This window comes from Monodelphis domestica, chromosome 2 (genome assembly GCF_027887165.1).
Source record: "Monodelphis domestica isolate mMonDom1 chromosome 2, mMonDom1.pri, whole genome shotgun sequence".
Taxonomy (NCBI): Eukaryota; Metazoa; Chordata; class Mammalia; order Didelphimorphia; family Didelphidae; genus Monodelphis; species Monodelphis domestica.
In genome coordinates, this window is record NC_077228.1 from 531,531,293 (window position 1) to 531,548,388 (window position 17,096).

General features: G+C 45.1%; 1 protein-coding gene across 1 annotated transcript in view; it reads right to left on the minus strand.

The window, feature by feature from the left end:
- PSMD1 (proteasome 26S subunit, non-ATPase 1) overlaps positions 1 to 15,557 on the minus strand; it is a 99,071-nt gene extending 83,514 nt beyond the window's left edge. The window contains exons 1-6 of the mRNA XM_056819955.1: positions 15,210 to 15,557; positions 9,043 to 9,086; positions 7,798 to 7,871; positions 7,497 to 7,666; positions 3,961 to 4,166; positions 383 to 526 (exon numbers count right to left, since the gene is read on the minus strand). Coding sequence (XP_056675933.1) covers positions 383 to 526; positions 3,961 to 4,166; positions 7,497 to 7,666; positions 7,798 to 7,871; positions 9,043 to 9,086; positions 15,210 to 15,225 — 654 coding nt within the window. The 5' untranslated portion in view covers positions 15,226 to 15,557. The remainder of the gene's footprint in view (positions 1 to 382; positions 527 to 3,960; positions 4,167 to 7,496; positions 7,667 to 7,797; positions 7,872 to 9,042; positions 9,087 to 15,209) is intronic.
- Positions 15,558 to 17,096: the final 1,539 nt, after the last annotated feature.

Here is a 17,096-nt window from a genome sequence, read left to right on the forward strand (position 1 = left end):
CCTAGAGCAGCACTGTGCCTCCCTCAGATGCTTCTTCTCCATAAATTCCCAGACAAAGTACCCGAGCACCTCCCAACTCTCAGGGCTAAAACAAGGATGGCTGTCCCTTCCTTCCCCCGGACAGGGAGGCCAGCAGGGGCTGCCATCGGCCCCACCCCGGCAGGCAGCTGAGGGCATTGAGGAGTTCTTGAGGTGACCAAAAAAGACAATGGAAGCAGACGGGACTCTGACCGAACTCGTTAGGATGCTTCCATTGTCTGTGGTCCAGTGTGTCCCAAGTGATCATGGGGGAACTAGCGACGTCCGATCCGCTAAAGGCTCATGGCACTGGCTGGCCTTCGTGGGAGCAGATATAGACGGGGGGACAGAGGGAGCCCATTACCTGGCAAACGTTGATGAAGTCCGGCTTCTCCAGGTTCATGTAAATTTTAACCAGAACTCTCAGCACTCTGTTACGGAACTGTTTATTCTGCATCAGAGACATGCACAGCTTGAGGCTGTAAGCCAGCATGCCGGGGACGTCGCTCTGAAAGAGACCACAGAACCTGCGTCCTTAGGGGTCACTTCGAAACCAGAGCACAGTCCGATGGGGCTCCACTGACCCAGGGCTGAGCAAACACCCGGCCATGCAAAGCAGAGGAGTTTTCTGCCCTTCTTTCCAAGGCAGCGGAAGGCTGACTGCATTAATATCAACATTGTTATTTCATCCTAAAACATGAAAATCACCCTCAAGTAAGTCCTATAACTTTTTGACTCCTGAATACACGTTTCTTTGGGACTCAGAGAAGCCACCCTGCACCCCAGTGTGAATGAATGGCAGTGAGGCCGACAATGCTGCTCCCAGGGCTCCTAAGGCTGGGCAGGGATGGAGGGGGCAAGGCTTTGGCCCTTCCCTTTCCTTCTGCTGTCCCTGGGGGCCAGAGAGCACAGGCCTATCGAGGGCCACCCTTAAGTCTGCGAGTCCCCAGTGAGCCTGAGCTCTAACCTTGGGCCGCTTCCAGACTACAGAGATGAGTCTCACTTCAGTCCCCTCGGCAGACCTTAGCTAGAGGGAGGACTATGTTCAGTTCTGAGTAAGAGGACAATTTAAGGATGCTTACTGTGGCCAAAATTCCTGGAATCCCCTGCTCAACAAGCTCGATCTTCTGGCGACTGCTCGAGCAGGACCCACAGAAGAAGGACCTAAGAGAACCCCTCATCTGGGGTTTTTCCCAGCTACAAATAACTAGCACAGAAGAGTGCCCATACACAGATTGCAATCTACACCGCAGACCTCATTTGTTTTTCTCTCAACCTGACCCCCTTCTATTTGGGGGAGGGGGTCACCACCTTTCTGGAGTCTCTAATTCTCCTTTTCCTCTTTATCCCTGACTCCACAGTCACCCTCTTCAAGGATATCCATCCTCTCTGTAACTGTTGCCTCAAATGGCCATTTCTCCGGCCTCTCTGAAAACGCTGACCCTGTCTGCTGCTCGGACATTTCCCCTCTCCTCTCCAACCTGAGAACAAAACTTTCTGACTAGATGCCTCCCCTGCCCCAAGCCACCCATGAGCGCTCTTTTCTGCACACATGAGAGCCCTGAGGGCGTGCCACCAAAACTTCTCAATTCTTGTTGGACTGTTTTACCTTCTTCTTTTTGAGGCTTTATTTTAAAGTGTGGCTTTCTGGGAAAAAAATGGACAAAGAATACAGCAGGAGATGTAGATAATGTAAAAACAAAAGATAAACATGAAAATTTATTATTTTTTTTAAACCCTCACCTTCCACCTCAGAATTAATACTGTGTATTGGTTCCAAGGCAGAAGAACAGTAAAGGCAAGGAAATGGGGATTAAGTGTCTTGCCCAAGGTCACACAGATAGGCAGTCTGGGACCAGATTTGAACCCAGGACCTCCTGTCACCAGGCTTGGCTCTCAATCCACTGAACTACTTAGGTGACCTGAAAATGTATTAAAAAAAAAAAGAAAAAAGTTTTAATTTCCTCCACTTGGGCCAGATTATCTTTATGACAATTAAAATCAGGTGATAAAATAAACTTAAAACCGAGCTTTGAAATCATTATAGCAAAACATTAAATCAAAAATTTCAAAAATAATTGCAGCTTGGGGCAGGTGTAACACAGTAGATTGAAAAATATAATTATTAATATTAGAGCAATAATAAAGTGAGAGCAAAAACAGGATTGTATTTATAAGAAAAAATACTTTTGAATGATCAAATCATCTCTCCTGTCCCTTTAAAATCTGTTTCGTAATGGACCTAATTATTCGTATGATGGTACATGAATATAATTTCTAAGTAAGTGCTCCCAACATTTGGGGATGCCGAGTGTGAGGGTGCACCTCTGGAGTCCCTGCTCCTGGGGAGGCCAAGCTGATTGAGGGTAAGGCATTAAGTTCAGCACTGACATGGCCAGCTGCCTAGGGGTGTGGGGAGGGGCACCAGGTGACTCAAAGATGGATAAGCTGGCCTCTCAGATGGTATAAGCAGGACAAAACTCCCATGCTTACTGCAGTGGGCCTGGGAGTGGCCCCTGCACTTGCCTGGGCAAGAAAGGGCGACCAAGGCTCCAAAAGGAAAAAGTTCTGTCCCACCTTGGGTGCCAGAGAAGTCTACAGAGGCCTCCATGCTTACTTTCTGGGATTTGTGCACCTTCTGGAAATGTAAGGCATCACTATGACAGTGTCCCCCAAAGGCAATGAAACCAACCAGATGAATGGGCTGAAAGAAGCGCCGGGATCAGAATTCCCAGGTGCTCAAGCCAAGAGCTCTGCCACTCCGCTGTGGCGTGGCCTAGAGTGGGCCATGGATCCAGGAAGGCTTGGGCTCAGGGCCCTCTTTGACATAAGCTGTGTGACCTGGAAACTCTGAACGGCTGAAAAGGCAGCCGTGCACAGGCAGGAGCAGATCCTCACAGGGAGCTCCCAACACCAAGCCTCACACTCTGAACTTGACCTTCTTGGCTCTGGGAGCCCAGGTCATTCCTGGCCCTTCTGGCCTCCGGCTCGTCTGCCCAATGGTGGCACAAAGATCACATGATCTCAGGCTAGGGGACTTTCAGGGAGACGCCACACTCGGCCACAGTGCGCTTAGTGTCTGCATGGGGGAAGGCCCTCTGTAGGTAGCAAGGTGGTTACTAGGTGGCGCTAAGGGGTGACACTAAGTGAGAGCTGGGGCTCTCTGGACAAAAACAAACCCCCCCAATTCCAAATTCTACAGGGGCCTGGGGGAGGGAGGTGGGGTTGGGGGAGAAGCACCAACCCAATTTACACATCAATCATTTTATGTGGGAAAGACAACTCCCCCCTGGGGAAATAGGGGAAGGGGGCCTGGCTGGAAAGCTCAGGATTCTGAGAGGCAGAGATGAGAACAGGAAGACCCTCCCTGTGGCAAACGCGGTCAAGTGCATGAGTGGCATCCAGCATGCCATGATCAGCCCCTGGAGATCAGGAGGCCATTGTAGAAGGGGCTGACAGGGGACAGAGGTGAGAGATGCTGTTGGGATCCTTAGGAACTTGGCCAGCTAAAGCCGTCACCATGCCAATGGACCAAGCCGGAAGTGCTGGCTTAGCCAGGGCTTTCCTGCCAATCAGAGAGATGTAGTTGAACCTTCTTTGGGAGGACTGCCGCCATGTTGGCATAACAACAGGAGTCTACACAAGACCTTCAGCTCTGGACTACTGCTGCAAAGCACAGCTGCCATGGCCCCTCTGGGCCCGGGGACCCTCAGCAGCTCCGTTGCTGAGAAACGTTACGAGATGAAAGCAAGTACAACCCTAGTACACACAAACCGGAGCAGACCGTCGGCCTTGCCTCGCCATCAAAAGAGCACAAAACATTTTCAGCAACAACAAAATAACTATAGTTTAGAAGGGATTCTAGGCTCTCATGCCACAACTCGGCTCAAGTCTGGATCTCTCCCCCTCGAGCCCCCCACAACAACGAGGACACGTCCCTACCGACTCCAATATGGTCTTCTCAAAGACGTCCAGCCTGCGGGTCTCCAGAGCAATGCCGATGGCCTGTTTGTACTTGTGATCGTCCAGACATCTCTGAAACATCTTGTTCACGATCCCTTCCAGCCTCTCGTCCACAGGTTTCTTTTCCCCCTCAGGCAGCTCAGCGTTCTCCACACACTGCTTGGTGTAATGGTCGATGCATTTGGCTGGGGAGGGAGACAACAACCTTGGTGAAGTCCTCCCTGTGCGGGGTCTCAATCTGCACCCCGGCAGATGAGGTGTGTCTCCAAGAAAGGAGCTTATTAAAATGGGGAGGCTGTTTCTGCAGAAGCTGTCTGGCTTGTCTTTCGAACACACACCAGGCCTTATCCAAGGAGTGCGGTTCCCTTCAAAGCCTCTGCCTGACTTCTGAGGACCCTGACATCTCAATTCAAGAAACACTGACGGGCCCGCTGTGTTCCAGCCCTGGGCTAGCCACTGAGCACGCAAAGCAAGAAGCTCGGGTTCTCGTGGAGGGCAAAGAGAGCATGGGCACAGTCCTCCGTAAGCGAACCCAAAGGGGAACCAGCACCCGCCAACTGGGACGAGCAATGGAGGAGGATACTGAGGAGGGTTTCTGAGTAAAGGAGTGAGATGGACCAATGCAGTTTTGGAAAGATTAATTTGGCAGCTATGCCTGGAACCAGAGAGATCAAACAGGAGCCTACTGCCCAAGTCCACGAGAGAGCTGATATAAAAGGAGAACGAGGCGAGAGAAGAGGAGAGGCAAGATAGTGGGAGGGTAGAATTCACAAGACTTGACAAATGATAGAGCATGGGGTGGGGAGGGAGGAAAGGAAAGTGAAGGATCACTCTGAGAATACTAACTTGGGTAACTGCAAGAATGAGGGTGCAGCCAACCACCAGAAACAATTAGTACGAGTTGCTGTTTTAGATATTTTGAGTGAAATGTCTAACAAGTGATGGAGCTCCCCCAAAGTTACTCAATTGTGCCTAGGATTTGACTCAGTGAGAGCACTATTTCCTCCAAAGAGAACAAAAAAAAGAAACACAGGACCCATAGGAATATATTCCTGGCAGCTTTTCCTTACAGCAGAGAACTGGAAATTAAGGGGCCCATAAACTAGATACTGGCTAAAGAACTGGAATCAAATAGTATTGCTCTGTAAAAAATGATGACACAATTTCAGAAAAACCTGAGAAACATTTGTGAACCAATGGAGAGCAAGTGAACAGAACCAGGAGGATAATTCAGAGCAGGGCAACACTGTGAGGACAATGACTGGAACGGATTCAAGAACTCTGAGGACAACAGCCAACTCAAAAGGACCCACGAGGAAGAGGATTGCCCACCTCCCATTCTCAGCCAGCCCGGTTGTCAGTCGGAGGTGATGAGATGCAGGATAAGACTTAGCTGTCAGCTCATGGGCAGTGTGGGCAAATCTGTTTTGCCTAGTTGTGCCTACTATTAATGACAAGGGTTTTGTTTATTCATTCTTTTAAATGGGGAGGAACTGAAAGGTGCTTTTAATTAAAATTTAAAAATAAAATGGGAAAGGACTCATTTGTACAAAAGCATTTACAGTTGTGCTTTTTATGGTGGCAAAGAATCGGAAACTACAGGGATGTCCCTCAATTGGGGGATGGCTGAATAAAATGTGGCAGTACATGCTGGTGATGGAATACTATTGTGCTAAAGGAATGATGAACAGGATGACTTCAGAAAGAGCTGGAAAGACCTATGTGAATTGATACAGAGTGAAATAAGCAGAACCAAGAGAACATCATACACAGTAACTGAAATACTGTGGGACGATCAAATGTGACAGACTTTGCTACTAACAGCAATACAATGAGAAAGTACAATGCTGAGGGGCTTATGGGAAAGAATGCCATCCACATCTAAAGAAAGAACTATTGGAGTAAAAATGCAGTTGAAAACACATGACTGATCACTTGTTTATCTGAGTGCATGATTTGGGGTTTTGGTTTTGTACGATTACTCTTACAAAAATGGAACATACAAAAATATGTTTTAAGAGATAATACATGTATAACCTAGAGGAATTGCTGGTCAACTCCGGAGGGGGGGGGGAGGAAGAAGGGAGGGAGACAACATGAATCATGTAACCTTGGAAAACTTATGTATAAATTTGTTACTAGAATAAAATAAAGATAAAATTTAAAAAAGAAGAAAACAAATTAAAAAAATTTTTAAATAGAAAATGTCCAGCAGAGTTCAAGAGAGAAATAAGGCCTAGATATTCATCTGCACAGAGAGGGCAATCCTTGAGGGAGTGTAGCAAGAGAGAGAAGAGTCAAAAGCTCAGGACCAAGTATTGGGGTCTAGTCAGATATGGTGGATGGGATGAAAATGATGACCCAGCAAAGAAAAGAGAGAAGCAGCCAGACAGGTTGGAGAACCAAGAGTTGTAGAAGGCAAGGATGACCTATCTACAACAAGGGGATAGATAGGACCAAAAGACAAAAGGCAGGGTCCATTTCTCTCTGCGGAGAAATCAAGCAGTCTGGGGACTGGCAAAGGCTACTAGACTCAGCCTTTAAGAGCATCAGGAACTGTGGGGAGAGAAGTTTTAGCATAGGGCCAAGGATGGAAACCATATCCCAAGGGCTGAGAAGACAGTGGGAAGAGAGGAAGTCAAAGCAGTAAGTGTACGTGACCTTGTCGTTGGCCAAAGCATTTTGGGAAATTAGTCTAAACTGAGTCACACACAGAAACCAGTCTCATTACTTTAATCACACATCACTTTTGGCAAGATGCAGCATGAGACTTACTCTGTGTTGCCTCAAAGGTAGAAGTTGTATAGAGATGTACTTCACAGCTTAGTATGAGGGAAAACTTCCTAGTTACAATCCCAAAGGGAGATGGATGGCATCTCCCAAAGTCATGATGGGCTGGAGTCTTAAGCCAAGCTGCATGAGTGACCTTCTGGGGTGTTATATCCCCCCCACCCGATAGATTGGCCAAACTGGCCAATAAGGTCCTTTTTAACAAAAATATCATGTGATTATCCTGCTTGATTCCCTACCATATTACCGAAAGAACTTTTTGTCTGTTTAAGAAAATCAAATCAACCACCAAAGGCAAAATCTTCCCATCAATTGGATACTCAAAAGAATGAGCTTTGGACCCAGTTCCAAAAGAGAACTGCTTCTTTTCCAGGATTTCCGGATCTGTTTCTATGGTTCTAGCAAACATTTTCTAACATCAACTCTTGGGTTTTCCGTATGTAGACATTCTTTGGTTATGCTAATAACACTGGAATAGTTATGGTGTGGTTGGTGCACGATAAAGAAATCATGTATAACCCAAGGTGTTGGAGGGAAGCTTTAGATGGAAAGCTCCTTGATGAAAAGAATCTGAATTTCCCATTCAATCCTAATGACTCGTGTCAGGAAATAACAGCCCTGAAAAAGCAGGTGGACAGCTTCCTGCGAGTCCTCATACTCACTAACAGAACTTTTCCAGACTACAAAGAGGAGAGAGAATCAATATCCAAAAACCGGGCAGTCACCTATAATGGTCTCCACATATTCCGAGTTGTCGTTGACATTGAAGAGGTCACCTGCTCCCAGAGCATAGTTCAGAGACTCCTCGAAAGCCCCCAGGTGATAGAACACTTTGGATGCCACCAGGGCGGCAAACTGGCGACTGCGAAAGCCTTCATCTTCATACAGGACTTCTCTGAAAGAAACACAAAGGCAGAAAGATCCTTATGAGAAAGAGTGACTTCTCCCCACATCGACTGCCAGATACATGCCTCGAGCAGGGAAGGCCCAAGGTGCCTGCCTTACGGAAATGAAGTGATGGCTTACATTTTGTCTACAGACTCAGAAATTTCTGCCCAGAAGTCATTGACCACTGCATTCAATTTCTGTAGTGCAAACTCCTAGAGAAGAGAAAGAGTCCAACATTCAGTTATCAGGAGAATCACTTACGCTTTGATTTTCTTTTTTTAAAAATGATACCGAACAGTAATAGCAATAAGCTTAAAGTAAAAATGCTTGAAAATGAACAATTTCGTATCTATTTTCTCTTAGATTTCTGTTTCTTTCCCTTTTTGCTTCTCCATAGCTAGAAATAGCCCACCTGGTAGAAATCAAGCCAGGAGGATTATTCAATGCTAGTCTGTACTAAGGGAATGAGAAATTGCATGGGAAGAAACCGGGCTAACAGCACTCTTAGCTCTAAGTGGAAAGGTCATTAAAAAACATTTTTTTTTTTAAATTTTCCATGGTTACATGATTCTTGTTGTCTCCCTCCTCTCTTCCCTTCCCACTCCAGGAGTTGACAAGCAATCTCACTGGGTTATACATATATTATCACTCAAATCCTATTTCCAAATTATTCCTTTTTGTAATGGAGTAATCTTTTAAAACCAACCCCCCAAATCCTCTACCCGTACAAACAAGTGATAAATCATGTTTTCTTCTAGATTTCTACTCCAAGAGTTCTTTTCTCCTAAGTCCCTCAGCGTTATCCTGGATCGTTTCATTGCTTTTAGTAGCATTTGATCGTCCCACAATGTTACATTCTCTGTGTAAAATGTCCTCCTCTGCTTATCTCACTCTGCATCAGTTCATGGAGGTGAAGAGGTCATTTTTAACACTTGCTAAATTTTCAACAAACTCAATTCAATGATCATCTATGAAGCAGCTAAGTGCAAAACCTCTCCTCACGAGGACCTAATCCTTGCCCTCAAGGAGCTTACCATCTAATATTAGGTAGGGATGGGGAGGGGGAAGAGGCATGCACATAAATGAAATAAACAACATGGTAAAATATTAAGTGTGACTGAATATGTTTAAATGAGAAGTAAAATTCCCTTCTAACATTCTTTTAAAAACTGACTGTTCTCCAAGTACTCTCTGCCGTTTGGGTTCTCCTTGGCTTTGTCTGACTCCAAAGGGGGCACTCACGTTTAACTCCCTCTCCTCTCCTGTCAGCTTAGTGCTGCAGCTCCTAGTATAAGGGTAGAGGGGGGTTTGCCCTGGACCCCCAATGAAAGGAGACTGCAGCTCCAAGGGCTCCCACCTTCCAAATAACAAAAAAATCCCTACCTTAAGCTGTGGTTCTTCTTCATCCAGAAGAGAAATAATTCCAGCTGCAAAACAAAAGAATGTGGAGGTGATGAACAAACTCATTAAGAGAAAGAATATGTGCCTGGAAACCCGGGGCACTTGAAGACAATGGAGCTGGGATACCCCTCATAGAGGTGGTCTCTCCTGCAGAGCAGATCCCCGTGCCTCCAGACTTTCTTTTTTAGGGTGACCAACTCAGACTGTTCAAAACTGACCCCATGTTAATTCCCTCCAAACCTGTTCCACCTCTGCCCTTCGCTGTCTGTCAAGGTCATCGCCACCCTGTCCTTCTAGATGCTAAGGTTTGTGACCTGGGCATTGCCAACTTCTGGTGAAAAACCTTGGGTTTACCAACTTCAAACACATCTGCATTTGCTAGGTATGTCTCTCCTGGCAGAATGACGGTGCCTTGGGGGTGGTTTCATTTTTATGCCTGCTGCCTGGTATACAGCAGGCCCTTATTCAATGCTTACAAAGGCCTCATTTTCCTCTTCCTCCATAGCTTGCCAAATCTCTGTCCAACATGCCCTCTCACATTGGTCCCTCCTCTCCACTTTCTCAGCCACCATCCTGGCCAGGCTCCTCACCATCTCTCTCACAGGTATTGAAACAGCTTCCTCACTAGTCTCCTTGACCTCCTTCATTCAAATCCCTTCTTTCTTCAGCTGCCAAGATGGCTTTCCCACAGGGCCATCACATCATTCTCCTTCTCAATCAACTCCAATGGCTCCCTACTCAACCCAGGATCAAATATAAAGCCCTTTCTTCAGTTTTAAAGCCCTCCACACCCTGTGTTTAGTGACGTCTTACTGACCACTGGAACACCCAGAAGAAATGAACAAGGTGGGAGATGAAATAAAAGCTTTGGAGGAGAGACCTGAAGGAACATAAAAGTACTGAAATTCACCCAAGAAATGAACTCTGAAAATGTGAACAAGCCATGTAAAAAATCACTAATTCCAAAAAACAGTGAGAAATGGTAAAACAAAATCAGAAGATCAGAAAGAAGGAAGCTATCTAAAGCAACAGATCTGACAATCAGCTCAAGGACAGATAATTCAAGAACTGCACTCCCTGAAAACTATACTTTTTGTAAAGGCCTAGGCACCAAATTCAGGAAATGATAAAGGAAAACTACTTACATCTATCAGCAGAGGGCAAAGTAAAGACAGAAAGAATCCACCAATTACCTCCTGAAAGAACCCCCAAAGGAAAAGTCCCAGGAAAGTCATAGACAAAACTCCAAGTTTCAGTGCCAAAACAAATTCAGCAAAGATCTCAAAAGAAGATCAAGTATAAAGGAACATGCTTTGTAATCAGAATCATGCAAGATGTGAGTTTTTACTCCAAATGAAATCCTAGAATGCAGTATCCAAAAAAAAAGCAAATGGGACAGTCTTAGAAGCAAGAATCACTTGTCCTGCACAAAATATACTCCTCTAAGGGCAAAATAAAGTACTTTCCAGCATTTCAGGTAGAAATACAAACAAACAAAAAATAGAGCTAAGTAGAAATTCTGAATGCAAGAGTCCAGAGAAATCTAGAAAGGCAAATTGACGTGAGCTGTCTTATGATGTAGTGCTAACATTCAAAGGGGAAAGAACAAATATTCCTCCAAAACCAAAATATTTTCGAAAGGTATTAAGGCAAGAGTTGGTTCTATTCTAAGGGTCTGAAAGGAGAAAGAAAAGGAAAGCAAAAGGAAAAACACTCTAGTGCAGAAAGGAGGTAAAAGGGGACAGAACTTGTATAATTGGTGTGTGTGAGAAGAATATACAAAAACAAGTAGGAAAGAGTGACAAGAATAACCATCAGAAGACTTCACTCTTATCTGAAAATAAAAAATGGGAGACTAAGCAAACACACACACTTTGGTTTAAAATACATCAAAATTAAGAATCAACATGGCAGAGTGAGATGTAGCACTCCTCCCTTACTTCCTCCACAACCTAGAAAGCATGCCAGACTGAAAAAAAATTTTTTTAAACCCTTAACTTCTGTCTTATAATCAATACTGGGTATTGATTCCAAGGCAGAAGAGCAGCAAGGGCTAGGCAATGGGGGTTAAGTGACTTGTCTAGGGTCACATAGCTGGGAAGTGTCTGAGGCCAAATTTGAACCCAGGACCTCCTATCTCTGGGCCTGGCTCTCAAACCACTGAGCTACCCAGCTCCTCCTCTAGACTGAATTCTGAATGAGAAAGCCAAGAAGTCAGTGAGTGACTTTTTTTCCCCCCTCCCAGATCAAGAGGCTAGAAAGTAGATATTGGGGCAGGAGGTGACCAGGAATGGTGACACAGTAGCAGCATTCCTGGACCCAGGGATGATAACAGGTCAAATCACTCAAAAGCCAGAATCAGCACTCTCCACTCCTTGTTTTACATGTGTTTTTGATTTTTTTTTTTGCTTCAGATCCTGTGGGTTTAATGACCATCTCTATGTAGATGACTACCAAGCCACCCCATTCAGCTCCAGTTCCTCTCCTAAGCTCCAGTCCAACACCGACAGGAAGGGCAGAAAGAGATCCCACAGCAAAAGAACTAGGATTACAGTCAAGAAAAAAATAGAGAATAATCCTACTGGGGAAAAAAAAAGAACATTTAATAAAAAAGAGAATTTTTCAGCATTTCTGAAGACCAGTGCTAAACCAAAATCTAACCTTCAAATAAAGATTCAAAAGAAACATAAAAAGGTAAACAAGAAAGAGAAATCCTAAGAGACTAAAAAAAGTTAAACTGTGTATATTCTTACACGGGGAAGATGATACATACAACTCCTCTGAACTTTAACATCATCAGGGGTCTAAGAAAGAATCTATACAAGGTTTTTGGTTGGGATGATCTTAAAAGAAGAATGAAAAAATGAAAAAGATGCACTAGATGACAGGGGGAGGAAGACAAAGAATGGGGAAGATTACTCACATGAATGGGACATGTAAGGAAGAATCTATACACTGGAGGGGAGAATGGGAGCAGGGGCAAAGGAGTAACACTTCAATCATACTCTTAGCTGAACTGGTTAAACAAGGAGTGAGCACACATATACACAATGGAGTACAGGAATCCATCTTATCCAAAAAGAGAAGTAAGAAGAAAAGAGGTAAGAGGAAGGGAGCAATAAGAGGAATGAATAGATTAAGGGAAATTATAGAGAGAAGCAAAACAGAGGAGAGGGTAAAAAAATAAAGTTTAAGAGAATAGAATTGGGGGAAATACAGTTAGCAATCATAACTGAGAATGGGAATGGGATGAACATCCATCCATAAAACGGAAGTGGAGAAGAGAATGGATTAGTAACCAAAATCTAATGGTATGCTATTTACAAGAAATGCACATAAAATAGAAAATCCACATGGAGTTTTAAAATATGGACTGGAGTAGAATCTAACATTTCAGATGAAGTAAAAAAGGCAGAAGAGTAAACATGATCTCAGACAAAGCAAAAGCAAAAAGAGGAATAATTAAAAGAGATACATTTTGCTAAAAGGTATCCATAGACAATTAACTAATATCAATATTGAATATGTATGCACTAACTGGGATAGCTACCAAATTCCTAAGGAGTTAAAGGAGGAAACTAAAAGTAAAATTATAATAATGGAAGAACTTCAATTTACCTTCTTAAGATAGATATATCTAATAATAAAATAAATAAGAAACAATATAAGGGGATGAAGAGAATGTTAGAAAAATTAGATGTGATAGTTATCTGGAGAATAATGAATGGGAATAGAAAGGAGCAGATCTATTCTCAGCTATGCACAGCACTTTCTTAAAAACTGATGATGTATTATTATGTATTATTACCTCACAAATGCAAAATATTACATGTATCTTTTTTCTGATCATACTGCAATGAAAATTACATTCAACAAAGGGCCACTGAAGTACAGATTAAAAATTAATTTAAAACTAAATAATCTTATCCTATGAACAATGCAGGTGTAAAAGACCAAATCATTGAAACAACCAATAATTTCATTAAAAACAATTATAACAATGAGACGACATACCAAAATTTGTGGGATACTTAGGGGAAAATATGTATCTCTAAAAGCTTACATCTATAAAAGAAAAGAGCAACTCAGCAAATTGGTCATGTAACTAAAAAAAGAAGAGAAAAATAATAAATGAAATACTATCAATAAAGTGTCCAATTAGAAATCCTGAAAATCAAAGGCGATTCATAAAATTTAAAATAAAAACAAACTCCTAAACAGTTTAAACTAGAAGCTGATTTCTGGAGGGGGGAAAAACAGTAAAATAAGACAATTGGCCAATTTGATTTTGAAATAGAACAAATTATCAGCATCAAAAATGATATAAGTGAATTCACATCCAATGAAGAAGAAATAAAATCAATTAGGAGCGGGGACAGCTGGGTAGCCCAGTGGATTGAGAGTCAGGCCTAGAGATGGGAGGTCCTACCTTCAAATCTGGCCTCAGACACTTCCCAGCTGTGTGACCCTAGGCAAGTGACTTAACCCCCATTGCCTAATCCTTACCACTCTTCTGCCTTGGAACCAATACACAGTATTGATTCCAAGACAGAAGGTGAGGGTTTAAAAAAAATCAATTAGGAGCTATTTTGTCTACTGATATACCAATGAAACTGACAATCTAAATGAAATGGATGAATGTTTACAAAAATATAAATTGCCCAAATGATCAGATCAAAGAATAGAAAGCTTAATAACTCTGTCTTAAAAAAAAGAAATTGAATGAATCCCAGAGTAGGTAGGGGAAATGGGGTGGAGGAGAACCCAGGACCAAATGGATTTGCAAATGAATTCTAACAAAGAATTTATTATTTGAAGAATAATGAATTCCAATACTACAAAATACTATGACCAGGCTGGATTTATACCACGAATGCAGGACTGGTTTAATATTAGAAAAACTATAATATAACTAACTTTTCCAATGATAAAACAACAAAAATCACAATTATTTCCATAGATGCAGAAAAGGCTTTTGATAAAAAAAAAAAAACAAAAACAAACAACACCACCTCTTCCTGCAACAGCATTAGAAAAAACAGCAATAAATGAGCCAAGCAGTATTCATCTAATACCAGCAACAAGAATTAGCTATAATGGGGATAGAGAAGCCTTTCCAGTGACAGGATGGGTGAACTAAGGATATCTATCATCACCATTGTTATCTGATCCCATTCTAGGAATGCTCTAGCACTAAGACAAGACAAAGAAACTGAAGGAACCAGCACAGACTAAATAATCTGATGGTTTCCTTAGAGAACCCTGGAGAGACAACAAAAAAACGATTAAGAACAATGATCAATTTTGGCAAAGTTGCACAGTATAAAATGTAAACAAATGCACACAAATCACCAGCAAGGGGGGCAGCCAGAGAGCCAAGCCTTGAGATGGGAAAACTTGGGTTCAAATCTAACCTCAGATCCTTCCTGGCTGGGTGACCCTGGTCAAGTCTCATTAACCCTCATGGCTTAGCCCTTACATCATTTCTGCCTTACTGCCAACACACATTACTGCTCCAAAGACAAAGGATAGGGTTATGAAAAAACAAATAAATTAAGAAAAAATAACTCAGTGGATAGAGCAGCAGGCCTAGAGACATGAGGTTCTGGGTTCAAGTCTGACCTCAGGTCCTTCCTGGCTGTGTGACCCTGGACCAGTCATTTACCCACTGCCTGACATTCATCACTCTCTGCCAGGGGGCCCACACCAGGGCGGCCTCAATGCGGGAGGAATAAATTGAGCCCTTGTGATCTCCCCTTCTCCGCCCCCACTCCCCACTGGAGCTGCTCCTTTCACCCCTCCAGACTCAGTGGCCCTCCTAGGCCTGGGTAAGAGGGGGAAGAGGCCTAGGTTCAAGTCCAGCCGGCACTAGGGGCCCAGGGGGCGCTATCTGCCTAGGAGGAGGGAGTTTCCCTTCCCGGGAGTCTCCTCGGCCCAAGTCCCGCCCAGCAGTGGCATAGGGGGAAACTGAGTCCCGGGGCTGTCTAGTGTCGCCTGGGGGACAGAAAGAAGTGCTTCCAGTTCGGCGCAAACAAACGCGCGGAAGCGGGAGCCGGGGCTGGGCCCCGGGTTGCCCCCTCCCCGTGGTCGCGTCGCGCCGGGCCGTGCCGGGCCTGACTCAGCGAGATGGGCCCCGCACCGGCACTCACCAGCCGAGGTGATCATAGCGGCGGTGCTGCTCCGTCTGCCTGCCTGCCGGGGCTGGGGTTACGGTCGCCGGGATCGCGGGGGTCAGGAGGCTCAGGGGATCAGTGTCGCCGGTGCCGCTACCGCGCCCGCCGCTCCCGCCTCAGCCACCGCCGCCGCCCCCGGCCTGACTGACGGAACGAGGCCGCCGGCAGCGAGGACCCCGGGCGCCTTGGGCTGCCCGCCGCTCTGCCTAACGCCTCCCGCCACTCCGCCCCGATCCCCACCGCCCTCGGCCGCAGCCGGACCTGCAGGCCCGTCCCAGACTGACGCGACCACTCCCGGGCGGCCACCTTGCCCCATCGCGGGCTTGCCTTCGGCCGCGCTGCGGGAGCCCACCGTCAGGCGGTGCCATGGACAGGCCGAAGGCGAGGACCACCACCCCCTCCCCACCCCGCCGGCCCGGCAGGTGCCTTGTCATGGCTGGGAACTTAGAGGCTGGGGATGGCGGGCTCCCCCTGCAGATTGGGAGGACCCCACGCATCTCCAACGCGGATGACGTCATGAGCCCTGAAATAGACGCAACGTTGCGAGAGGCTCCTGGAACTGTGGGCAACAAGCATCTCTTATGTCAGAGGCCAGGGGCCCATTGTACAGAGAGACAGATTGAGGCCCAGTATCGCATTAGGATTATAGAACTAGGGCTGCCAGAGTTCTAAGAAACTATCAGTCTCCATTTTACAGAAGAGGAAACTGAGGCCCGCAGGTCTGGAGGAATCCCGGAGCACTCATTTATAGATTCCCAGGCTTCAGGGCAGGAATCTTCAGGCACCCTTTGGGCATCTCCAAGGGGAAATCCCTCCATCCAGGGCACCATCATCCTCCCATCCAGGATGGAGGAAGGCCCACCATGGCAATCCTTCATGGGACAATAATAACAATTCCCAAAGCATTTTATGCCCATTATCTCATTTGTCCATCACAAGAGCCCAGGGAGGAAGGTACAGTGTTTATCCCCATTTTACATGAGAAAACTGAGACTGAGAAAAATTTCGCAGCAAGTGACACAAAGCTGAATTAGAACTCTGCTCTTCCTGACCCAAGTCCTGCAGCTCTGTGGTGTCCAGCATCAAGCTGCCAATGTCTAGGGTTCAAGAAGCTGGCCCCTAGCAGAAGGGTGTGGTGTGGGGATGCCAGTGACCAGGAGTCACACAGTTTGGGTATGAATGCATTGTAGCCCCGAAGGGAAAATCCACTTCAGTAAGATCAGAAACCCATGAAAGTCTGGGTTATTGGGACCCACATGGTGCAGATCAGAAGGTCTAAATTCAAATCCTGCCTTTGACATTTACTTATCAGCTATCACTTAATTTCTCAAGGCTCATAGGTATCTCTCCAGACTGTACCAGCCTAAACAGGTGCCAATCTTCAGAGCAGAGGGAGTTTCCTCTCCAGGAATTCCCTTCATCAGTGAAATCACAAGCCCTAGCCATGTCCATCTTAAAATGGCATATTAATAAGAGTCACTAACTAGCTGTGTGACCCTAGCCAAATCACTCAACCCCCATTGCTTGGTTTTTACCATTCTTCTGCCTTAGTACTTAGTACTTAGCACAGTATTGACTCTAAGTGAAAAGGTAAGGGTTAAAAAAAAAAAGCGCCAATTGTTCTCATTCATCACAAGATGGCAGCATCCCTACATGGAAACTTCACAGTGAGCCAAGTTGGGCTCCCCACCAAATTAACACAATTCAATCTAAGCATTTGGTTCCGTTGCGAAAATCACTTCCTACCTGTGTGACCTTGGCAGTCAATTTACCCCTTTCCAAGCCTATTTCCTCATCTGTAAAATGGGAGGTGGGACTGAGGATTAGTTGATCTCCGAAGTTCCTTCCCACACTGGAGCTGTG